Source organism: Vulpes vulpes, chromosome 3 (assembly GCF_048418805.1).
Source record: "Vulpes vulpes isolate BD-2025 chromosome 3, VulVul3, whole genome shotgun sequence".
NCBI lineage: Eukaryota > Metazoa > Chordata > Mammalia > Carnivora > Canidae > Vulpes > Vulpes vulpes.
The window spans coordinates 114498824-114524423 of record NC_132782.1 but is presented as its reverse complement, the minus strand read 5'-3'; the positions used below and the strand labels follow the sequence as shown (position 1 = coordinate 114524423).

Genomic DNA, 25600 nt, shown 5'->3' with positions numbered 1-25600 from the left:
GCTCCTTCTTCCATGGTTTAAAAACCCAACCAGGAAATGTCCCCTTGTCTTCATGATAAAAATAGTAACTTTTTCCTTTCTGCTTACCCACATGTGCTCCACAACAGAAGGTGCAGACGTTTGGAAAGTCCCGGGAAGCAGTAAAAGCGCCCCAGGTGCTACCTGCCGTGCTGCCCGCCGGGGCCGCAGACTCTGATGTCGTGGGCTGTACTAAGCCCCTGCATCTGCATCCTGGCAGATCCACAGGACCCACGTCCAGGGGCTCAGGTCCCCCGGGAGCCCCACACGCTGACAGCTGTTCCCGCCTGGGGCCGTGGCTCTCCGCCTCCTCTCGCCACCCAGACCCCAGTGCCATCTCTCTCGGGGTCCCCGGAGCGCATCTGCCCCCGCCTCCCCCACCCACCGAGGGAGCAATCGGCTATTCCATTTCCACCCGGGGAATTTATCATAGTTCACTTGTTCCCTCATCCGTGTGGGGAATCTTTCTAGCTATGCTGGATCCAAGAACCATGAACAGATGCCCAGGACAGAGGCCCCAGGGGGCGCAGGCCGGGGAGGCTGGGTGCCCCGAGGCTCCCCCATCGTGGCCGTGGTGCCCGCTGTGGGGCAGCCCGGGAAAGCACACCCACATTTTGGCCTCCTCTTGCCCCTCCACTTTCGGGGCCCCGTGCCGCAGCTCTACTGAGTCTGATTCCTGACCCCTTGCTCTGCCTCCAGCCCCACACTCAGCTGTCTATGGGCGTTTCTGCTTGGCTGTGCCTGGCATCTGGAACTCAGCCCAGCCAGGGAAGGCACCTGGGAGGGTCAGCAAAGGCTGTCACCTGAGTGGTACCCAGACAAGCAGACACCCCCCTGTAGGGAGGAAGAGATATTTGCATCATAGCCAGGCCACCTTTACATGGCGACTGGTTAATTCAGAGGACAGACCTCGCCTCACAAGAGGAGTTGGATGGACAGATGGACAAATGGATGGATAGACACATGGATGGGCCGATGGATGGATGCAGGGAGAAATGGATGGTGGATGGATGGATGGAGGGACGGAGGGAGGGAGGGACAGATGGATGGACGGATAGAGGGATGGAGGGACACGTGGATGGGCTGATGGATGGTTGGATGGATGGACACATGGATGAGCCGATGGATGGATGGGCAGATGGATGGATGGACAGATGGATGGACGGATGGAGGGACGGATGGAGGGACGGAGGGATGGAGGGATGGATGGAGGGAGGGATGGAGGGACAGAGAGAGGGAGGGATGGGTGGGTGAGTGGTGGATTTAATCCTGGGACTTGGGTCAAGCCCCTTGGAACCACCACCGTACAGACTTGGACAGGGCAAGTGAGGGTCAGTGTGAGCTCTACTCATGGGTCACAGCCCCTGGCTCTGTCCTGCACCACAGTCACCACATGGGCCTGGGGACACACTCCTGTGGGAAGCCACCTTGCCCGGGGCCAGCCCATCCCAGAATGGCTGTGGCCACACTCTGGGCGTTCCCCCAAGCTCTCTAATCTGACGCAGACCACATAGAGAGGACGGCCCACCCCAGGAGCCCCTCACCCCCTCCCTTGCATCTTGCTGCCCCTCCCCCAGCGGTGGGGAAGCCCCTGACGCTGAGAAGGCTGGAAGAGAAGGTGGCGCCCAGGCCAGGGCCAGGGGGCCAGGGCTCAAGCAGCAGACACAGGGAGGAGGAGGCGGCACCCCCCGATTTGCTGCTGGATCCAGGGCATGTAGGTCCGGGCCCCAGTGTAGACCCCGGGAATGTCACACAGGGCACGGCTGTAGCCCCAGCTGACTGTTCCCGCCAGGTACCAAGCGCCCCTCACCTTGCAGACCAGGGGGCCTCGAGGGAGGAGTGGGGGCAGGGGGAGGGGGACAGGGAGAGACTCCCGGAGCAGGGTCCAAGCCCTCACTCCACGCATGCAGCATGTCCTCCCAGATGATCCCACCGGGCGGTGCCTGGAAACAAGATACAGCTGGTGGTGGAGGAGGCTCCCCACCACCTCCACTCCCACCTGCTGCGGGGGGTCAGGCAGAGGCAGCAGCTCTGAGAGAGGGGACCCGAGGCTGGCAGGGTCCCCGCAGAGCACAGCTGCCCCTGTGGGCACCAGGGCGTAGGGCCCCCCCATCCACCTCTAAATTCCTAAGACTCTGCTGATGGAAGGACCAGAAAGACAATAGAGAGATGAGGGTTTTTTTGGTTTTTTTCCCCCCAAAATGGCTTCTTTTAAGTTGTAAAATATAAAGATTTCATTTTTCCGTCCCAGTACTGGCTGCCAGCCGGTCAGAGACCCTCCAGGCTGACCTCGGGGTCAGATCTCTCCAGTGTGGTGCATGGGGTGGGGGGGTGGGCAGGAGCCAGAGGCCCCTTCTCTCCTTTCTGGAACCTGCAGCTGCCCGCCCGCCTGAGGCCCAGGATGCCACGGGGTTGGCCTTGGCACTTGTGGCCCGCATCCTGCCTGAGCCCAGATCTCACACCTCCTGACCCCCCAGCCCCCCAGCAGCGAGTGGGAAATGCAGTGGGCGGCGGTCAGCACCCACGGGGGGGCGGGTGAGGGACCCCCACAGTGGTGCACCTGGGAGGCCCAGGGGTACTCGTGTTCCAGGCCGACCTCGTGGCCACTTCCCCTGGGGGGCATTGTGACCACCGATGATGCCCGCTGGGGACGGACGCTGGGGGAACAACAGGCAGGGGTCAGGGACACGGCTGTGCCATCCTGCAGAGCCCGGGAGCTTTCCGGACTGATCTCACCTCGTCAGACGGCCAGCTGGCCTGGGGGCAGGGCTGGGGTCGGGGAGAGGGGGCACTGCACTGGGTTAGGACTCACCCGGGCCCTTGGCGGGCACGGAGCCCCCCAGGCAGGGGAGGGTCAAGGACAGCATCCAGGGCATCTGCAGGGGAGAGGGGAGGGGGACGGCTGGCGTCAGGAGACCAAGGCAAGATCCCAGGGTCTGCAGAGCCAGCCTCAGGGGTCTGACAGCATCCTCACCGCGGATGGACCCGCGGCCCTCCCCTCTGTCCTCCCTGGGAGTCCCTTTATCTCTCCTTCCAAGGAAGTGGGTGGGGTCTGGCCAGACTTGCCTCCCCCCGGGGTGGAGAGTGGTGCCACGCTCCCGCTGCGACCAGCGTGGCGGTCAGGGCCCTGCCCCAGCCCTAGCCTGTCCATCCCCTGGCTGGGCCCAGAGCAGCTCCCGGGGCAGATGCAGCGGACCAGCTGGATGCCCCGTCCAGACCAGCATGTCTCAGCCGGGGCCACTGGACACATCGGAGACATGTTGGATGCCGGTCTAGGGGCCCTTTGGGCACAGGCCAGGGACACCGCTGAACACCCTCCAACGCACGGCAGCCCCCACAACGCGGTCGTCAGGCCCTCGTGTCCAGGGCCCAGGTTGAAATGGCCCCGGTCCAGGCGCGGCCATTTGGGGGTGAGTCCCGGAGGCCAAGGAGGCAGGCGGCCCTGGGCACCCGGAGAAACTGAATCTTCCCCCCAGGGGAGGCCTGGCGCTCGGTCCTTGCTGGGGGCGCAGAAGCCACAGCCCATGACGCAGCCCAGCGCCCAGCCTGTTCACCCAGCAGATCCCGCCCGGTGCCGGGTGCCGGGTGCCGGGTGCCACACGTCGGCTGCATGCAGGGACAGCGCACCGTCCAGCGGCCCCGCCAACGCCTGGGACCCGCGTCTCCAAAACGGCCAGGCTCCCAGCGCCCGTGCCCGCCTTGTGGCCCAGTGACTTCTGGGGGCCGAGGCGACCAAGGGGGCCTAGCACGTCTCTCTGGATCAGGAGTCTCATTGTGCATGTGCAAGAGCCAGCGTGTGCAAGAGCCAGCGTGTGACAATCCCAGCAGGTCCCCGGGGCACGGATCCCGGGGGAAGGAGGCAGGCACAGCAGCCCCTGAGGCCCGAGGCCCCTGGAGTGCCAGCCCTGCCCCCTTCCCACTCCACAGGAGACTCAGGGGACACGGGGACAAGCCTGGAGTTTCACCCCTCAGCGGCGCCTCGGGCCCGAGACACAGGGGAAGGTGGTGTGGAGGTGAAGCGCTTCAGGCCGGGGCGCAGAGCACACCCCGAGACTCCAGACCAGGCCTCCCGCCCTCGACGGCCTGCGGAGCACGCACTAGGGGGTCCGGAAAGGCAGGGACGGCAGCCGTCAGGATGGGGGTGAGGCCTGAGCCGAGGGGGCAGCGCGGGAACACGGTCCGTCGGGAGCGGCTCTGGGCGGCTCTGGGATGCAGCCCGACGTGTGCACCAGCAGGAGCAGTCCCTGGCAGCCACGTAGGTCCTTAGGGGCTGGGAGCAGCCTGTGGGCGTCCCTTAACTCCTGGAGGCGGGTGGAGGGGTGGGGGGGCGGCTCGGTGTCCCACAGGGGGACACATGAACCCTGGGACATAGCGGGGCGCTGGGCTGAATCGCGTCCACCTCCTACCCTTGCGACCTGCGATTGCGACCTTATTGGGAAACGGGGTCTATGCAGGTGTGATTGAGTTGAGGATCTTAGGATGAGGTCATCTCGGACTGAGGGTGGGCCCTGCAACCGGTGACGGCCGTCCTTAAAAGACAAAGGAGAGGGGGTTGGACACAGGGAGACGCAGGAGAGGGGCTGGCGGGGCTCCAGAGACAGGGCTGGAGGGGTGCCCAACCTCGGCCCCCACCCCAGGGCTGCAGGGCCGCCCTGGTCTCCACCCCCAGCCCAGGGCTGCAGGGGTGCCCCAATCTCCACCCCCACCCCAGGGCTGCAGGGCTGCCCCGATCTCCATCCCCACCCCAGGGCTGCAAGGGCACCTCGATCTCCACCCCTGGCCCCGGGGCTGCAGGGCCACCCCGACCTCCACCGCCAGCCCAGGGCTGCAGTGGCGTCTGCTGTAGGAGCCCCACCCAACCCGCGGCCCGGGGACTAGCACAGGTGTGGAGAAGCAGGAGCAAAGACGTCAGGAGCTCTCACTGTTGTGTTCAAATAAAGTACCCATTGCAAGCAGGTGCGGCGCTCCGGGTCCAGGTGGCATTTCCGGTCGAGAGGAACCCCGGAAGTTGGCGGGAGGCAGGGAGCAGCGGACACGGTAAGTCGCCCACAGGTGGGCTCTGGACGGGAGGGGTCGCGTCGTCCTCAAGGGCCAGGCCCCTGGGTGCCCATGAGGCGGCGGCCGCACTGCTCAAACCCTCCCTCCGGGACCCGACACCAGGGCACCGAGGGCAGAGCGGGTAGAGGAGGGCCAAGCGGACAGAGGGGCCCTCGGGACCGGGGAAGCGCCGGGGTATGGAAGCCGGGGACACAGAGAGCATCTACGCGAGGAGCTTTATTTTCTTTCATTGTATTTATTTATTTGAGACAGAGCACAAGCGAGGTCACGAGGGGGGGGCGGGGAGACGAGGGCCACACGCCCCGCGGATCCCTTGGACCCCCCATCGGGACCGGAGCCTGAGCCACCCGCGCCCCTACACGAGGAAGTGCCCAAGGGGACTTGGTCCTCGTAAGCCTGGCGGGGGGCAAGCTCGTCCACACGGAAGGGCAGGCGGCCGGGGGTCCGGGTGCAGGAAACTGCAGAGGCACGAAGAGGAGCTGAGGTTCCCGGAGCCGGGCCAGACAGGGGGACCCTGGCCAGCTGACCCGGGAGCTGGATCGGGGCGACAGGAGGCTCCTCATTCCCTCCCCATCCTTGGAATGGGGGTTCCACTTGCCTTTCCACACCCAGAGGCTGCTCCGAGGAGGACACAGTCCTGACATAGCCATGTGGTGCTGAGAACACCTGCGGGGGCACGTGACAGCCCAGGGAGGGCCACCACCCCTTAGGCTCCAGGTGGGCGGGTGCCAGGGCGTGGGCTCCCTTCCCTTATTCCCCCTGCCCCACCCCCCGCATGGCCTGCCGTCCCCACAAGGGGCCTGTTCCGGGAGACACCAGGCGCCTGGGCGCTGGCGAGATGCCTCTTATCAAATCTACGAGGTCCCCGGCCGCCTGAGTTTGCTCAGACCTTTATAATGCGCGTGATATCAGCACGGCAGCTGAACTGATCAACCCAAAGAATCAAATGCGTTTTCCTCCCATGTCGAGACGCCCGCACAGTCGCCGCCTGTCCCTCCGCTGCTGTGGTCACTTGTGCTGGGAGACTTCTTGGGCGTCAAAACATCCTGCTTCAGACGCGCTCCGCTGGTTGGTCGTGTGTTTGAGATACGCAGCTGGCGCCGGGTCCGGTCGCCTGCTATCGGGTTTCGAATAGCTGTTCGTCGGGGAACGTGGCCCGAAAGTGTCCTTTATCCTGGGTGCCCAGGACTTCTCTCCAGGTTGTGCGAGTCCCACCCGGGCTCTCTGCTGTGTCTCCCGGGCTCTCTGCTGTGTCTCCTGGGCTCTCTGCTGTGTCTCCCGGGCTCTGGAAGGGTTGGCGTGTTGGCGCAGACCTGTGTCTGGGCGGGGCTCAGCTTCTTGCACCTCCCGTGCCGTCCATTGCACCTGCTGGCAAATTCGGCTAAACCATGTGTTCACCCCCTCTTGTTTCTTTTTTTTTTTTTTTAAGATTTTATTTATTTATCCATGAGAGACACACAGAGAGAGACGCAGAGACGCAGGCAGAGGGAGAAGCAGGCTCCATGCAGGGAACCCGACGTGGGACTCGATTCCGGGACCCCGGGGTCATGTCCTGGGCCAAAAGCAGGTGCTAAACCGCTGAGCCAGCCAGGGATCCCTCTTTTATTTATTTTATTTATTTTTTTTAATTTTTATTTATTTATGATAGTCACAGAGGAGAGAGAGGCAGAGACATAGGCAGAGGGAGAAGCAGGCTCCATGCACCGGGAGCCCGATGTGGGATTCGATCCCGGGTCTCCAGGATCGTGCCCTGGGCCAAAGGCAGGCGCCAAACCGCTGCGCCACCCAGGGATCCCCCTCTTTTATTTATTTTAAATTGACTTTTCCTTTATTCCTTCAGTCATCTTGTCTTTTATTCCACCCTGATGCTTCCTTTCGGTTCCCTCTACTGTCGTCTCACTTCGTCACCTGAACCTTGCACTCTGTGTCATCCCATTTTTCCTAAACCCGGGAATGACCCAGGAATCCCCGCAGGCGCCCGCGTCAATCCCCGTGAGTGTCGGCAGGCTGTGCCTGCTGCGCTTGGTTCTGAACATCCCGTACTCTGACGGCACATCTCTGACCTGGGCCTTGTTGGGAAGTGTTTTTTAATTTCCAAATGCAGGGGAGTTTGTGTCCGGAATCTGATATAAAAGTGGGCGAGTCTAAAATAACAACGTCGCCGGCTCTTGGTTTTGGATACCAGGCAATCGCAAGCTCGGGAGCAGAGGGCAGGCTAGGTGCTCACTGAGGGTGCCTCCAGGCGCTGACCTCAGACGCCCCAGGTCAGCGGCTAAAGATGCATCCCCAGGAGCCTCCCGGGAAGTTCAGGCCACCCGGGAGGCCGGCCAAGTTGCCTCGCTGCGCCCGTGCGTGCAGATGGGCCGTGCATGTGTCCAGACACTTCGTTTCTGCTGGAGGCATTTGGACCTTCCCGGTCCAACAACCCAGCGACAGACCCACGGGGAGGGCAGCCCCGGGCAGCTCCGGGGACCCAAGGGCGGCTGCGCTGCCTGAGCCCCTCAGGCCCTCACCCTGCCTGCAGCACAGAGATCCTGCCTGGGTGGGTGGGAGACACCTTCCAGGGAAGACTGGGGTCCTCCCTGCCTCACCCATGGGAGAGTGGGAAGGCCCCTCCCGCACCTGTGCCCCCCCCAGAGCCACAGACCCACGGGGAGGGCAGACCCACGGGGAGGGCAGCCCCTGTGTGAGGGCCACACAGGGCCCCAGCCTCTGGCCTCCCTTCCCCATCCCTGCCCTGGAGCCAGGGGCAGCGCCGAGGAAACCCAGTGACCTCAGGGGAAAACACACCAACAAAGGAAGCGGGACACTGGGGGTGCAGGATGAGCCGGGCAGACGCCAGGGAGCACAGGCAAGCCTGGCACCCTAGCGGAGCGCAGCCGGGGCAGGGCCCGGGTCCCCGGGGTTGGGACAGACGGCGGACAGCACGTCCAGCAGGCCTCAGGGACACGCGCTCCGGGGACCCAAGGGCGGCTGCGCTGCAGGACATGGTGGTCACGGTGGAGCTCAGCACAGGCCCGAGTCACAGACTGGCACCTCAGGGGGCCAGGGGCTGGTGACAGGGCAGCCGTGGCGGAGGGGACCCCGGGGCCATCCCCATGGAGCCAGTCAGCCTAGAAGCCAGCCGGAGGCCGTCAGACTCAGGGGAGCCTGTGTCGTGCCGCAGAGCCGGCCGCGGACAGGTGGGCACGGGGTCGGACGTCAGGGGCCTGTCCCATCTCCAGTGTGGCCGCAGTGACACCCAGGCTCGGCGGCGGGGGCAGGAGACAGCCCGTGGGCTTCCCCTTGGTGGAGCTTGGTTCGTCCCGTCCCGGACCCCCGCCACCCTCGCTCTGTGCCGCCACCCCTTTCGCAGACACGGGGGCCCCTCAGGCCCTCACCCTGCCTGCAGCACAGAGATCCTGCCTGGGTGGGTGGGAGACACCTTCCAGGGAAGACTGGGGTCCTCCCTGCCTCACCCATGGGAGAGTGGGAAGGCCCCTCCCGCACCTGTGCCCCCCCCAGAGCCACTCCTCCTCAGCACATGGGGTGTAGACCAGCCCCCCTGGGCCTCCGGTGTGGCAACCCCCGGGTGACAGCTGTAAGAGGGAGAAGCAGGGGAGGCAGCTCGGGCTGCCCCGTGCTGCCCACACCCCCAGCAGCCTCTTGGCCCGGCACCCGGTCCCAGGGTGGACACAGGCCCCGACCCATGCTGTGGTGCCAAACCCCCTTGTGCACCCTGGCAAGCAGTCCGTGAGGTGGACACTCCAGAAGCAGCCTTACAAGTCAGGGAGCGGGCAGGGGAGACACGGCCCTGCAGACCTGACAAAGCCCTCGGAGTGACTCTGAGATGGCATCGGGTGAGCCATCCACAAACAGGCTCCCAGCCAATTCGTGGCATTTCTTGTGTGGCCCCTGCTTTCCCCTCCACCCAGGTGCCCTGCAGATCCTGCCTCAAGCTGACACTCCAGGTGCATGCCTGCTGGTAACCTGTACCAGCTCACGCCCCTTGCATTTGGCAGTGGGGAGCCTGCGTAGCGTGTCCACCAGGGGACATGCTATCTCTCCCTGGAGCGCCAGGCAGGCATCTCCTCCCTGGAGCATTTCCCCTGACACCTCTAGAAAGCTTGCTCAGGTCCTCAGCACGGCCACCGGATCTACCTCTGGGGTGCCACTTGTATGCCACATGCTGTAGTCATTATTTGTTTAAAAGGTGACCTCCTGCTAGACTAGAGGACTGAGGAAGGCAGATGTCATGTTCTATTCTTATCTGTATCTTCCATATGCAGCCCAGGGTCTGACACAGAGCATTTCAGGATGGGTGGGTGGGTGGATAGATGTGTGGATGGATGGATGGATGGATGGATGGATGGATGGATGGATGTTTGGAGGGATACGTGGATGTGTGAGTGTGCAGGTGGATGGATGGATACATGGATGGATGAGAGAGTGAGTGGATCTATAGGTGTGAGGATGGATGTGTAGATGGGTGGGCGGATGGATGTATGGATGAATGTGTGAATGGGTGCACAGATATGTGGGTGGATGGGTGGATGTGTGAATGGATGATGGATGGATGGATGTGTGTGTGTGTGAATGGGTGGATGAGAGTGAGTAGATCTATAGATGTGTGGATAGATGTGTAGATGGGTGGGGGGATAGATGAATGGATGAATATATGGATGTATGGGTGAGTCGGTGAGTGGGTGGGTGGATGGATGTGTGGATGGATGAACAGGTAGTTGGGTGGATGAACATGTAGATGGACGGATGGGTGGATGGGTGGATGGATAGACACGTGGATGGGTGGGTGGGTGGATGGTTGTGGTTGCAATGCTGACATGAGGCTGGCCTTCTAGTGGAGGGCAGACTGCAAGCAGGGGCCCCCAGGAGTGGAATAGTCACTGAGAATTCCTCCCTCTTGCACCCCTTCCATCCTGCCATCCCCACTACCACCCCCAGTCAGGGTCCGGCCTGGAGCAGCAATGTCTCCAGCTCAACTCTCAGAGCAGATGGACCCCCGTGAGGAAGCCCTGGGGTCGCTGGGCTGCTCCCCGCCACACACACCCCCAAGAAATCACTGGGCACCTTGCCTTGCTAGCAGCTTAATGAAAGAAAACGAAGACTTGGCCACAGACCCCGCTGTTCCTAATCACAGCCTCATTCAAAGCAGCTTCCATTTCTCTCCTCAGTACAAGGGAGGAAGGAGCAGCGGACAGGATGAGGACCCTGTGAGGTGGAGAAGCAGGAGTCAGGTGTTGGAGGGAGGAGCTCGGAGACTGGAGCAGGGAGGGAGCTGCATTCTCGGGGAGCTGGGCGGCCACCCAGCCAGAGAGGAGGGCTCTCCTCCCGCCTCCACCTCTGGGTCATACTGGCTGCAGTCCGCTTTCTAAACTGTGAACAGAAACGCCCCGTGGAACCTTCCAGGACAATGGATCGTGTGTCTCTGTATCTACATCCGGGGCGTGCCGTGTGTGACGCTGAGGACGGCAGTTTTCACATAATTCACTCTTAGCTGAGTCGTGTGTACGTGGCGTGTGCTCCCAGGGCCCCACGTCGGCAGGGGTGGGTCCAGGCTGTCCTGGGGGAGCGGGAGCAACCACCCCTTTCCTGGCACCGGGCACAGGACCACCTGTCACCTTTTCTTGGTGTCCGGCCTCCAAGGGAACCTGGGTCTAACGGTGCAGACAGGGGACACTGTCCAAACCAGGAGAAGGGGTGCTGGGAGAGGACATTTGTCTCATCTTTGGGGTTTGGGGGAGAAGCCTGGGGAGGGATGCTGAGCTCCTGGGGAAGCCTAGAACGTGGCCTCCTGGAGACAGCGCCGCCTAGGGCAGGGCAGTAACCCCAGGGTGTGCCCGGCCCTGCCCACCAGTGCGGTTGGTCCAGGCTGTCCCTGAGGCTCTCAGCGCCTGGAACCCCCACCAGGAGGCACCCTCTGCACGGTCAAGTACACGCAGAAATCCTGAGGCTGCTTTGCATGCGGCTTAGGCTTAATAGGACCGCAGGGAGTGGGGAGGAGGCGAGGTCCCCCGGAGCTCCGTACCCAACCCGCCTGCCTCCGGGGGGGGGGTGGGGGGGGGGGTGTTGCCAAAGTCAGAGGAGGACAGGGCCCCCGCGGAGCCGGTGCTGCTGCTGGGGGAAGCGGCGGGGGTGTCCGGCTCCTTGGCCCACATGCGTCCATCACGGCTCCAGGGGGACGTGCTGGTGGATCCAGGATGAGTGGCTCATCCCTCAGGTGTAGACCCAGGACAGCCGATGTGCCCGGAGGCCGCGCCCCCGCTCAGCGCTCCAACTTGGATCCACGTGTCCAGCTAGTTACGGCCCAGGGGCCCCCGGCATCACCTCGTACAGAGTGGTCACAGGGCATGTGGCTGCAGGACCCTGTGTGGGCCGGCCTGGGTCTCACCTGGAGGGAGCCCCCACTTCCTCCCCGCACACAGCATGTTCTGCTTGAGATGCTGACATTGCCACAGGAGCCCCGGGGTGGGTCTTCCCCCAGGCCTGGTTGCTCACATGGGGACCTCGGCCTCCTGCAGGTGGCGTCCCTGGGACGGGGCGTGTCCTTGCAGTCAACCTGGGCCGCGCCCCTCATACTCACATGACACCAGAGCTTGGATAGAAAAAGGATGGGAGTCATGGCCAGTGCAGCGTCGGGCTCTGAAAGCTACTCTGTGGAAGTCGAGGCCCGGCTTGAAGAAAGAGGACGAAAGCCGTGTGACAAGAGCCACAGCAAAGTCCCTGCTGTGACGGGTGGACAGTCGTGCGGCCCGTGTTCTGAGGAGTTTGCGACTTTACTCATGAGAAGCGAGCAACTGGCGCTGGGCCTTGGGCGTCTGGAGCCACGCGGTTCCCTGGGGTCTGATCAGCACACGGGGCCGTACGGGGGAAGGAGGTGCCCTCCCACTCACCTTATAGGCCCCGACGGGGGGGCTGCCCCATGGCCAGCGACACCCACTCTGGAGCCAAGAGCCAGAGTGGAGAAGGAGCCTTTCCTAGGATCACTGTGTGATCGAGAGCCCGTGCCTGTTTTTCCCACCTCCCCCTCGCCCTGGGGCAAACAACCTGGGTAAACAGGAATAGGCCAGGGAAATGAGGGAATCTGTTCTCCCTAAGCAATTTTTACTGGGAAAACACAGCGCCTCTCCTGAGACCAAGTCCCGAGCAACCGACGTCCTGAGCAGCAGACAGAGATGACCCGTGGGTCCTGGGATGTTGTCCAAGTTCAGACGAGTACGTTTTAAGATGCGTCCCCGAGCCTGGCAGGTAGCTGGCGGCCAGGAATCCTGCCGGCGTCTGTGACCAGGGCCCGTACCCTCCTGAGGCTATTGGCCGTGTGGCCCCCACCCGCCCCTGCCTGTGGCCTCTCCCAATCCTACCGTAGGCCCCAGAGGTGCCCCAGCCGGTCACCCAGCGCTTCATTCCGGGGATGAGCATCGGGGTGACAGGCCCGACCCGCCCCCCCCAGAGTGTCTCGGGGATGTCTGCACCTCGCCGGGCACACAGGCTCACGTTGAACTCAGGGTGGCGGATGGTGTTGGGCACCTTGCGGGACAGGCATTGGGAATGTCTCTAGGGGCTCAGAGCTCCAAGGCCCCCCCCCCGGGACCCCCAGAGCTGCATGATCTGAGTCCCCCCCAGGCCACCGTCCTCACGTGGCTCTGCCCTTCTCCTGGCCGTGCTTCCACCCGCCCCACCAAGGGGGCAACCAGGGGAACCCCTCACGGTCCAGCACAGTGGGGCGCGGCCAGCACCCCCTGGGGGTGGATGAGGGAGCCCCGCAGGTGAGCTGCCCCTGGCCACTCTCTTGGTTGAGGATCCTCAGGCTGACCTGCCACGGCTGCTTCCTGGCGGGGACATCCTGCTGCCCGACACCCACTGGCTCAGCCCCCAGGCCAGGATCTGGGGCCACACAGTGGGGAGCCCTCAGTGCCCCGGATGCCCCTGCCTGGAGCTCAGCACGGCCTCCCACACGTAGTCTCTCCCACGGCTGTCCTCACATGGAGGTCACCGCCTGTCCCAGCCCAGGGTGGCACAGGCTTGAGATCACCAAGGGGCCCCAGGACAGCAGGGTTATTGCTCGGGGTTAGAACGCACCTGGGGTCACAGGCACAGAGCCCCCCAGCAGGGGAGGGTCAGAAACAGCAGCCCCAGCATCTGCGTGGGGGGAGGGCAGGGGTGTGCGCAGCCCTTACCTCTCCAGGTCCTCTGCCTTCTGCTCCTGGGGCGTCTGAGGCCCTTTATCCCCCGCCCTGACGTGGGTAAGCGGGTGGGGCGACAGCTGGGGGGTCTGGGGGGGCAGGCCCCCTCCCCCAGGGGTCAGAGCATCAGCGTTTGCAGAGAACACACTGTGGCTGGCCCAGGGTTCGGTGCTGGGGACGCTGTGGCCAAAGTGGACAAATGTCCATCCTGGGGTGAACAGAGCTTCTCCGTGGTGGCGAGTGGCACCGTGGGGACAGGCGGTGCCCGGGGCCAGGAAAGGCCTAACCCGGGAGCCTCATCAGAGTGCAGACCCAAGGGGTAAGGCCTGAGCCGGTCTCCCCAGCCCTAGGCCCTAGGTCCAGGCCTCCCCCTTGGATCCACCCAGGAAGGTCAGCCCTGTGGGACCCCCAACTCCCCCAGGCAGCCACACAAGAGTTCCAGGAACATGGCCTGAGCCGGCAAGGCCGAGGCACAGGGAGGTCCGTGGGGACCCAGCACGGCCAGCATGCAGTCCTCCCCCCTCCCCATCCTCCATCCCTGTCCTGCTCCCCCTCCCTTCCCCTCCCCCCCCCCACACCCGGGACTGGATGCGCCCTGGGCCAGCCCACCTCGGAGAAGGCTGCCCCAGGTTTTTTTTTGTTGTTGTTTGTTTTTTTTGCCCCAGGTTTTTTGAGGTGAGGGCGCTGCGGCCGGGGAAGGGTCCGGTCATCACGACCCTGGATGTGACCCCACGCGGTACTGAAACCTGGGAGGCAAGGGACGAGGGGCCACCCGGAGCTGTCCCACCACATGGTCCCCAGCAGCCACTTGCAGCACCGGCATGCTGCCCCGGACCCCCACCGACCCCTACGGCCAATCCCCACCCACGCCCTCATCTGCTCGTGGGCGCTCCTGCCCCCGCTCAGCCAGGTCACACCCACGCCCGGGCAATGGGAAAGCAGTGCCCCTGGAGCCCCCAGGAGGGGCTCCCCAACCTCGGGAGGAGCTGGGCGTGGGCCCCCCATGGCTAAGCCCAGGATGGCCCCTCTTAGACCCCCTTCCCCCAGTGCAGGGAGGGGTGCCTAAGAGACCCCAGCCGCTTGTGGACACGTCTCGGGGGCATCTCCAGGCACTTGGGTCCTGGTTTAGTGGCTGCGAGCGCATCGGGAGCGGGAGCACTGTGCTCTCTGTCAAAATGCTTTCAGTTTAACGTTAATGTGGTTGAAGGTGGTGGGGCCTGGGGGACAGGGACCAGCTGAGGTCCTGGGAGCGGGTCCTTGAGGGGCGATGCACGCACAGCGTGCTCCTGGGGCCCAGGCTTACGGGACGTGTTTTCAGAGCGAACCAGGGACACTTTGACCCGTCAGACGGGACTCTGAACATCCGGAAAAGAACCTGGTGCCACAAGGCCGGAAGGGGTCTGTAGAACCGGCTGAAGTGCTGCCTGGAGAGGAGGGGCTCTGAAGATCAGTGGGGGGAGGACCCCCGTGGGCAGCCCCCGGACCCGGAGCCCTGCCTCCACCGTGCCTTTGGGGGGCCGCAGGGGCGGGCATGGACCACAGCCCCTCGTCCCCGCTGACATTCTTTTGGGGAGAAAGCACAAAAACCTGCCTCTGGAACCTGTCCGTCCGTCCATCCTTCCGTCTGTCCATCTCTGCCTGGCCAGAAGATGCCGGCGCCAGGGATGCCACCACCAGCCCTCCCTGGGCCCCCAGACGCACAACAGTCAAGCACGGGCGCAGCCTTGGGAGGTTTTCCCATCATGTTTAATAAGAATCCAATTCCAAGCAGGCATCCGAGACCCTGGACTTCTCCCCGCTCCCCCTGCCACCGTGCAGGGAACACGTGGTGATGAGACAAGGAAGACAGATGTGTGTCCCTTCTAGGGTCCAGGGGACAGAGGGACGTGCTGGTGGATCCAGGACACGTAGCTCGTCACGCGGGCGTACACCCCAGGGAGGTTGTTGTAACCGCAGCCGTAGCCCCAGCTCACGACCCCCACTTGGATCCAGGTGCACTTCCATCTGCACACGAGGGGGCCCCCAGAGTCCATCTGTGGGACGAAGAGGCCCTCAGCTAGAGCTTCCATGGCCCTGTGGCTGAGGGGCCGGCAGATCCCACGCTCTTGGGCTAGAAGGGGACGGAGGACGTGGCTGGGCAGCCCGGGGCCTCACCTGGCAGGAGTCGTGGCCCTCGCTCCCGGCACACAGCATGTCCTGCTTGATGACCTCGTCGTCTCGCTCAAGAATGGTCTGATAGTGACAATTACACTCCCTGTTCCCCACGATGGGGACCTCCACCTCCTGCAGGTGGTAGGGTGGGGGCAGCGGTGCTGTGGGGGGGGCGCTGGGTGAGCATCGGGGGCTCCTCTCGTCCCCGTCACCACACATGCCCCTTCCAGGTTGTGCTGGGCCGCCCCCACCCCGTCACCAGGTGCACAGAGCACCCCCCACTGCCAGCCCTGACCCGGGGGCCTAGCGCAGACCCGGTGCATCTCCCCACATGCACCACACTGGGACCCGGCCGCGGGACACCTCAAGCTCCGGACCAGGCCTCCCTCCCCAGAGTCTGGGCTCCCGGACTGGACCCACAGGCTCCCCGGGGAAACTGCCTCAGCAGCAGGGGAGCCCGGGACCTTGGTGGGTCCCCAAACTCAGCGAGCCTGGATTTATCCCCCTCATGACACGACGACCCCCATGTGCCCTCAGACCCTGGTGGCCAGAGTCCATGCGGCGACCACTGGCTCTGAACCAAAACCAGGGCAAGTGCCCAGCTCCTCAGGTCTGTTCCAGAAACTTCCTGTCCAAACCCTGGCATCACACCGGACCCTGGGGGTCCCGGGAGGCGATGCAGCGAGGCGCTCTCTGGAAGGGCCTAGCCACCCCAGCCCCGCACCCTCTGTGCCTCTCCCTATACCTACTGTGGTCTGCAATGTCTCCCCAGCCGGTCACCCAGCATAGCATCCCCGGGGGGACAATCAGGGAGGGATATGGGAGGGACACCAGGTTGACGTCCTCAGAGAGCGTCAGGGGGGCCTCCAGCTTCAGCAGGGCGATGTCCGCGCTGTCCCAGCCATACCAGCTCATGTTGAAGTTGGGGTGGCGGATGATCTCGGTCACGTTGCACAGCTGGTCATGGTCGTAGAGTCTCAGCTGCCCTACTTGGACCCTGAGGGTAGCAGCCTCCAAGCCCTCCCTGGGGGAGAGGGGCCCCGGGGCTTCTCAGGCCTGGGGAGGGGTCCCAGCAGGCGGCCTCCCGCAGGAGGACCCCGTGCCCACGCACGCCCCGCGCCCGCGGCTCCCCACCAAGCCCCAGGGATGGGGTGGCCCCACTCACAGCTCCACGCAGTGGGCCGCGGTCAGCACCCACTGAGGGTGGATGAGGGAGCCTCCGCAGATGTGCTGCCACTGGCCACTACCCATGCCGTGGAACCTCAGGCTGACCTGCCACGGGTACCTCCTGGCTGGCACGTTGCAGCCCCCCACGATGCCCACCCGCTCACGTCGCAGGCCGGGGTCTGCAGAAACAGGTTGACAGGCCTCCCCAGAGCTCGGGGGGGACCATGGAAGCTCTTCCCTAAGGGGCAGTCCCACACCCCCTGGGCACATCGGAGGGATTGGGACTCACCGGGGCTCACGGGCACAGAACCCCCCAGCCAGGGGGCAGTCAGAACCAGCAGCCACAGCATCAGCAGGGGGCCTGGTGAGGTGCAGGCCGTCCCAGCACTGGCTTTGTCCATGGTGCTTCCTTCCCCGGCCGTCCCCCCAGGGCCCTCCTTTATCCTCATAACACAGGAAGTGGGGGGCAGCCTTCTCCTTCCGTGGGGGCTGGTGGTGACAGGGCACAGCTTTGCGGTCCTCTGCCCACCGGAGGGACAGTCACGAACGTGACGTGCGGAGAGTGAGCAGTCTGGTGGAGGGGCCGGAAGGGCCTTCGGGCTGAGGCACAGATGAACTTTTATCTCAGCCAGGGGGTCACCCCAGCCCTCGGTCCAGCCTCTGGGGCCTCAGTCGCTTCCGGGGCTGATGCCCCCTCCCCAGGCTTCTCCCCATGGCCCCAGCACTCACCATTACTGACTGTGAAGGGGCGGCTCCTGGAGGCTCCATTCCAGGCCCCAGGACAGTCTTGGCCCCAAGGGAGTGGGCCGGGCCGCCAGAGGTCCCGGGCATGCTGGGCACTCGGCCTTCTTGGGGCCCTCCGTCATCACCCAAGGAGCTGAGGGGACAGTGTGGTCAGGGTGTCCCCGACCATGGCTCCAGGAGCGGGACACACCTGGGGCCACATGGGGTGGGTGGGATGGCTGAGAGTCCGGGAAGACGGCCATGGGATCGCCTGGGCACAGCCTTCTGGGCGCCTGACCGCCCTGTGCCCACTGCCCGGACACCAGCGGCCGGCGACATCCACACAGCCTTGCCACATGTTGGGGGACAGGGTTGGGCCTCCGGGATGAGACTCAGGAGGGATGGAGGTGCTTCTCCCAATTCCCCAAAGAGGCGGCGGCCTGTGGGTTCCACTAGGAGGGACCCCGTCATGACCTGAGTGTGTCCCCTAAATGCACATGTCAAGGACCCGCCCCCGCACCTCAGATATGACTGTATTTGGACACAGGGTCTCTCAAGGGGTGATTTAGGTAAAATGGGGCCACGTGGGCAGGTCTTAATCCACTGGAGTCCTTACAGGAGAGGCCATGAGGACACAGATGGGCACAGAGGGACCAGCCAAGAGGACGCAGGGCGGGATGTAAGACAGATATAGGGAGCACACAGGGGGATGCAGGGGGAATATTGGGGGGATGCAGGGGGAACGCAAGGGGAATGCAGGGGGGACACAGGGGGGATGCAGGGGGAATGCAAGGGGGATGCAGGAGGGAACGCAGAGGGGATGCAGGGAGCTGCAGGGAGCACACAGGGGGGACACAGGGGAGACACAGGAGGTTGCAATGTCCGCAGGCACAGCAGAGGCCTCAGTGGCGCCAGCCGTGGCTGCTCCGACCACGGATTTGTGGCCTGCAGGAGTAGGAGAGAAGGGACCAGTGTTGCTGGGGCGGCCCTGTGGGCTTTGGGGTGCTCTGAGCCGAGCAGCACCCCTCAGCACCTCGGGGCTGGGGGGGGGGTCACCGTGGAGCCAGGACGCCGAGCTCCCTGAGGCCCCTGGGGGACCTGTTCCGCTGTGTTGGATGCACGGACAGTGCCTGCGCTGGGCTTGCTGTCTCACGGACGTTGCCCCGGCCCTCGTGTACACCAGGAAGTGTGCACCTCATGTGCACCAGGAAGTGAGCGGCGTCCACGCCCGGGGTCCTCAAGCCGCCAGTGTCTTGTGTCTGAGACCTCCTCCGCCAGTCCCTGAGGACCCCACAGAGTCCCAGGGACGGAGCAATGACCCCCGCCGAGCCCGGGAGGGAGGCCAGGGGATGGGAGGCGCCCGGCGCAGAGGCAGGGGTGAGAGCCGAGGCCGCCTGAGACCAGGATGTGGGGGGGCGGGGGGGGGCTGCTTCTATGCCCGCGCGCAGCTGAACACGCAGGGCCACGGCCAGAAGCACGCGTGAGGCGCTGGGGAGCCCCAGGCTCGCAGGGAGGGCGCGGGACTGACGGCCACTGTCGTCATGGGCCAGGCCCTGGCTCTCTGCTTAGCAGAGCCCCTAGCACAGGGCAGGAGGCGCCCGCAAGGGCCTTGGGGCTGGTGCCCGCCGGCGCCCGGGCCCTTCCCTTGGGATGGAGGCCTCTTCTGAGAAGAGCACACCTTGCCCGCCGGCTTGCACCCCAGGGTACACACTGGCTGGTTCAGTGTGAGCAGGTGACAGTGCAGCCCTGGAGGGAGCCGCGGGCTCTGCTTCGGGGGTCACCCGCCCTGCTGGCAAGAGCCCCCGCGCAGCCGTCGTCAGCACCGGGCAGGCCTCTGCTCCCGGGCCAGGTCAGTGTATCCGCGGGTGGGCCCACGCACGCCAGCCTTGGATGCCCTCGAAACAGTTGAGATAAAACTCTTATAGGAAAATGTCGCAAGAGAGATATTCAGCAAAAGAAATCAAGTATCGTGATAAGGGTTACTGTTATCTTTTGTGAAAGATAGTATCAAAGACGAGGAGATATACCCACAGTGAGTCACGATCAGCAGTCCAGACGGTACCGTCATGTGAGGGAACTAGGACAGTCACACTCGGTCCTGCCTTCCTGCGGCGCATCTGTTCTAGAGGACAGGCAAGAAAAGTAGAAAAACCCAGTCGTAGTTGAACAATATAAAAATAATAAACTAAGGTGGTGGGAATTGGTCTGAGCACATTGGTAATAAAATAAGTGAGCGAACTTACTGGCAAAGACGCCAGCATGGAAGGTGGACATAAAACACATCCCGATGGACGCTGCTTATGAGACTGAAGCAGAATTTGAAGGGGAGAAGGGGAAGAAAAAGATATTACAGGCCAATGCTGGACACGAGATAGCAGGATTCATTAAGTTTTTTTGTAAAAAAAAAAAAAAAAAAAAAAAAATATATATATATATATATATATATATATATATATATATATGGATTTTGTCAAAATTAAAAGCATGCAGGCACCCCGGGGTGGTTCAGCGGTTTGGTGCTGCCTGCAGCCCAGGGCATGATCCTGGAGTACCAGGATCGAGTCCCACATCGGGCTCCCTGCATGGAGCCTGCTTCTCCTTCTGCCTGTGTCTCTCCCACTCTCTCTCTCTGCGTCTCTCATGAATAAATAAATAAAATTTATTTTTTTAAAAAGACTTTATTTATTTATTTATGATAGACAGAGAGAGAGAGAGAGAGAGAGTGAGTCAGAGTGGAGGAGGGAGAAGCAGGCTCCATGCCAGGAGCCTGACGTAGGAATCGATCCCGGGACTCCAGGATTGAGTCCTGGGCCAAAGGCAGGCGCTAAACCACTGAGCCACCCAGGGATCCCCAAATAAAATCTTTCAAAAATAAATTAAAAGCATGCTTATCCCAAAACACCAAAAGGCAGTGGAAGAGCAGGAATCTGCAGGCTGGGAGAAGACATCTGCAAGAGACAATATGCTCATACCCGGAACATATAAGAAATTACCCAAATTTCTCTAATGAGAAAAGAAAAATCCAAGTAAAGAAATCCCAAGGGGTGTCCCAAGGGAGGCTCAGAGGGTGAAGCGTCACCCTTCGGCTCACTCAGATCATGAGCTCGGGGTCCTGGATTTGAGTCCCGTTTTGGGCTCCCTGCTCAGCGGGGAGCCTGCTTTTCCCGCTCCCTCTGCCCCTGCCCCTGCTCATGCTCTCTCTCTCTCTCTCTGTCAAATAAATAAACAAAATCTTCTTCTAAAAAATCCTGAAGAGGGTTCCCCTGCAGCCTGCTGGTGGCCTTGGGACACCCCTGTCCCCGGACAAATTGCTTCCGAAAGGCAATGCCGAGAAGACCGAAGAGGAGCAGCAGGAGGAAGACGGCGAGGAGCTAGATGAGACCCCATCAGAGAGACTGTGGGGTCTGACGGAGATGTTCCAGAGAGGGTCCGGCCCGCAGCTGGCACCACTTTTGATGTCTCCCTCTTTGTGGCTCAAACAACGTACAGGTTTTCCAGGGCAACCTCGTGGATTGGGACCACTTGCTTCACGATCCCGGTTCTTCCTGTTGTCTTTGAGACTGAGAAGTTGCAAGTGGAGTGGCAGCAATAAGTGCAGCAGAGGCAGATAGTTTGGGGGCCCAACACAGGGCTCTCAGCCGGAATGCCAGTGGCTCTACCTTCCAAAAAAGGTAGAAAAATCCTGGAAAAATCTAGATTGCTACTGCTACATGACTTGTCTTGGTGGGACAAGTTTGAAAATTCAATAGTGTTTGCTGATTATTTGGATTCCTTTTTTTTTTTTTTTTTTTTTAGCTTTGGCACATTGATCTGTGTAAACCTGGTGGCGAGAATTCTCAGTGTCTCATGGGGACTCCCAACTTGCAACTGTGCCCTCCGCGCAGTCCCATTTCTTCTGTTCTCACTCTGATAGCAGAGTGCAGCAAGGCAGACGGTTGCTCCAGCTCTGGCCATCCCGCCCCTTTCTCCCTAAATCACTTACGACTGGAGGACCTCACTATCCCCTTGGGGTGTAGGAACTGATGCCACTGGGAAGGACGTACCCCACACCATTTTTGTTTATAAGCATGGAGATGTTGGGAAGGAACATGCACACTATGAAATACATCATGCGGGATCCCTGGGTGGCGCAGCGGTTTGGCGCCTGCCTTTGGCCCAGGGCGCGATCCTGGAGACCCGGGATCGGGTCCCATGTCGGGCTCCCGGTGCATGGAGCCTGCTTCTCCCTCTGCGCTTCTCCCTCTGCCTGTGTCTCTGCCCCTCTCTCTCTCTCTCTGTGACTATCGTAAATAAATAAAAAAATTAAAAAAAAAAAAAAGAAATACATCATGCATTACAGCCGTGGTGTAAAGCAGCCACTGGAACTTTCTATGTTGGAAAGGAGGGGGGCCGGCCAGCAGCTTCAGCTGCAGGATGGGGGCTCTGGAGGACAGAGCAGCAGCTTATTTCCTCTGCCCATTTTGGCTATGAGAGACCTGTCTGTCTAAAAAAGAAAAAAAGTAAGGGCTCATTTTTTGTATTTTTAAAAATATTTTATTTATTTATTCATGAGAGACACAGAAAGAGAGAGAGGCAGAGACACAGGCAGAGGGAGAAGCAGGCTCCATGCAGGGAGCTCAATATGGGACCCGATCCCGGGACTCCAGGATCACGTCCCAAACCAAAGACAGGTGCTAAAACACTGAGCCACCCAGGGATCCGCACACTTTTTGTATTTAAATATTAAAAATGATTCCAAAAAAATAAAAATAAGAAAATAAAAATGATTCCAATGGAAAAAAAATCCTGAAAAGATGTAAACGCTTTACAAAAGGAGCCACGCGAATGGCAAACATGCACACGACAAAGTGCTCGACGTCATCAGTCATTAGGAAAATACAAATTAAAACGTGCACACCTATGAAAACAGTACTGTAAAAACCTGACAAAGCCAAAGCCGATGAGGACAAAGTTAAACAGAGACAAACGCGTGAACGAGGGAGATGAAAGTTTGCATCCACAGAGAAACCCAGATCCAAACGTGTGGATTGACTTTATGCAAAATCACCAAAAAACCTTCAGCAGCACACACACCCTGCGACACGTAAAAACAACAACAACAAAGACCCCTTCAAAGTAAAAAAAGAAAAAGAAAAAAGATAAGTAAGCAGTGGTGCATCCACGCAATGGAAGGAAGAGTGAGTCAGGGCGGCTGTGATATGAATAAACCTCAAATGCAGTGTTAAGTGAGGAGCCCAGACTACAAACGCTGTGTGGTCCCATGTGCATGACATTCTGGGAAAGGTACAGTTATAAGGCAGAAAACCCATCACCAGCCCCCGGAGGCCGGGGACAGGGGGGTTGGCCACAGAGGGGCACAGGGCAAGCCTCCCAGAGTGAGGTGACTGCACCCTGACTGTGTGCATTTGTCAGCGCTCACAGATCCACACACCAGTGGGGCTGGATGTCACTGATGTGGATCGAACCTGCATCACCTGGCCCTGCAGCAGGAGCATGGCGACAATTGTGGAGATCATCGTGAAAAATAGGACCGTTAAAAAATATAATTTAAAAAAAAAGCACCAGGCATGGATATTTTTTTTAAGATAGATAGATTTATTTATTTATTTATTTATTTATTTATTTATTTATTTATTTATGATAGACCTAGAGAGAGAGAGAGGCAGAAACACAGGAGGAGGGAGGAGCAGGCTCCATGCAGGGAGCCCCATGCAGGACCCGATCCCGGGACTCCAGGATCATGCCCCGAAGCAAAGGCAATTGCTAAACTGCTGAGCCACCCAGGGATCCCCAGGTATGGTTATTTTACAGATGGGTTCTACCTAAAATTTTAAGCCATGTATCAGCCCAGCTTTAAACAAGATCTTCCCCAAAAGGAATGGAAGAGTGAAACCCACACACTTTTTCCTAAGAAGCCACTGTGACAGTGATGCCACCACCAGACCAGTCATTATAAGAAAGGAAAATATAGGGGCACCTGGGGGGATTCAGTCGGTGAAGCGTCTCTTGGTCTCAGCTCAGGTCTTCATCTCAGGGTCGTGAGATCAAGCCCCATGCTGGGCTCCACGCTGGGTGTGGAGCCTACTTAAAAAAAAAAAAAAAAAAGGAAAGGAAAATATAAGCATCAAGTTCCAGAAATCAAGAGCTCACACCCAGCCCAGTATACAAGGGATAGGACACTGACCGAGCAGGCTGCATCATGGACTCCAGTGCAGTTTATCATTATATAGTCCATAAATATAGGGGCACCTGGGAGGCCCAGTGACTGAGTGTCCGACTTCGACTCAGGGCATGACCCCGGGGTTCTGGGATCGAGTCCCGCGTCGGGCTCCCTGCATGGAGCTGTGTCTCCCTCTGCCTGTGTCTTTGCCTCTCTCTGTGTGTGTCTCATGAATAAATAAATACATAAATAAAATCTTTTAAAAATATCCATAAATGCACGTCGCCGTAGAGACTCAGAGAAACCTCATGATCATCTCAATAAACAATTCAACATTGATTCATTAGGTAAAAGAATAAATCTCTTAGTAAAGACTATGAGAAGGAATTTCCTTTCCTTAAGTAAAGCACATCAATAAAAATAAGACACCAAATGGATAATGATTAGAAGTATCCTCTTAAAAAAAAAAAAAAGCCAAGAGGGAGTATGGCCTTGACTTTCATTTAATATTGCAGTCAACCTGTAGCTAGTGTAACAAAAAATGAAAAAGAAAAAAACAAGCCTGTGACATTTTTCGGTACCACCAGCAAACCACAGGCAGTTCTTTTTTTTTTTTTTTTTTTACCCCAGGCAGTTCTAATGAGAAGATGCCATTTTCATATCTGTAGGAATCATCTGTTCAAAGGGGTGCAAGGATTCTAGAAAGGGAAGTTATAATAGATTATTAGATTTTTTTCTGATTTTTTATCATAGTAAAATACACATAAAATAAAATATATCTTAGGCGCCTGGGTGGCCCAGCCAATTGAGCATCTGACTCTTGATTTCGGCTCCAGTCGTGATCTCAGGGTTGTGGGATCAAGTCTGTCTGGCGCCGAGCTCACTGTGGGATTGGGATTCTCTCTCCCTCTGCTGCTTCCCCTGCTCTCTCTCTCTCAGTCTGTCTCAAATAAACAAATCTTACATATGCATCTACGTCTTTAACATTTTAAGGGCACCGTTCTCTGACGTTAAATCTATTCATCTGGGCAGCCCAGGGGGCTCAGCGGTTTAGCATCGCCTTCAGCCCAGGGCGTGATCCTGGAGACCCGGGATCGGGTCCCACGTCGGGTCCCTGCGTGGAGCCTGCTTCCCCCTCTGCCTGGGTCTCTGCCTCTCTCTCTCTCTCTCTCTCTCTCTCTCTCTCTCTCCGTGTGTCTCATGAATAAATAAATAAAATCTTTAAAAATAAATAAATAAATCTATTCATCATGTGCAACCATCACCAGCATCCACCTGCAGGACTTTTTCATCTCACAAACAGACGCTCTGCGTTAAACACCTGCCCCTGGCACCTGCCCCCCCCCCCCGCCCGCGTCTATGGATCTGATGACTCCAGGGACCCCACAGAAGCAGGATTGTGCACAGTCTGTCCTTTTGTGTCTGTGTCTGGTTCGTTTCGTATTGAAATAATAATAGTAAAAAAAAAAAAGAAATAATAATAGTGATGTCCTCTGGGTTCGGGCGTCAGAATTGGCCCCTTCCAGGCAGAATCGCTGTCCCCTGCAGGCCCGGCCCACGTGGTGTCTCATGCGTACCTGTCCGCGGGCGATCCACTTGCTTCTGCCGTGAGCGGTGTGGCTGGATGTGCGGTGATCCGGGGGAGAGGACAGCAGGCCACGGAGGTGTTCATACCTACAGAGTCAATGTGATTCCGATGTAAATCCCAGGTGGGCCTTTTCATGGACTTGGGTGAGAAGTAACAGAGAAGACTAGCAGCCAACAATAACGTGGGCACTTCCGAAGGACCACGGGAGGGAGGGACACCCTTGCTGTCAACCAGGACCCTCTACGACACTATGGTGAGGCCGTGCTTCCTTCCACTTCGACCCGTCAGATTGGCTGTGGGCGGCGTCCACGCAGGCCGAGCATCACCGGGATCACTGTTGGGTTCTAGGCAGGCACCAGGGCACGGTGCTGAGGCACAGGTTAGCCCTCTGTGCGCCTGTCTCCCCCACCCCAAGGCTCGGCAGATGGCCTGCAGTAAAGCTGGTGGAGGGAGGGTACTGAGTTCCTCCCCTTCCTGGGACCAGTGCTGATTCCTGGTCTTTCATTCAATCAACAAACACGCACTGAGCCCAGCACAGTCCCAGTCACAGGAACA

General features: G+C 60.0%; 1 protein-coding gene across 1 annotated transcript; it reads right to left on the bottom strand.

Annotated features, from left to right (window-relative positions):
• Positions 1-15013: 15013 nt before the first annotated feature.
• Positions 15014-16975, bottom strand: LOC112908975 (mastin). Its single transcript, XM_025984640.2, has 5 exons — positions 16864-16975; positions 16573-16753; positions 16157-16431; positions 15411-15568; positions 15014-15289 (listed from the first exon to the last, which is right to left on the bottom strand). The coding sequence occupies exons 1-5, from the start codon at positions 16973-16975 to the stop codon at positions 15119-15121; spliced, it is 897 nt and encodes a 298-aa protein (XP_025840425.2). The 3' UTR covers positions 15014-15118.
• Between the last annotated feature and the right edge of the window lie 8625 nt (positions 16976-25600).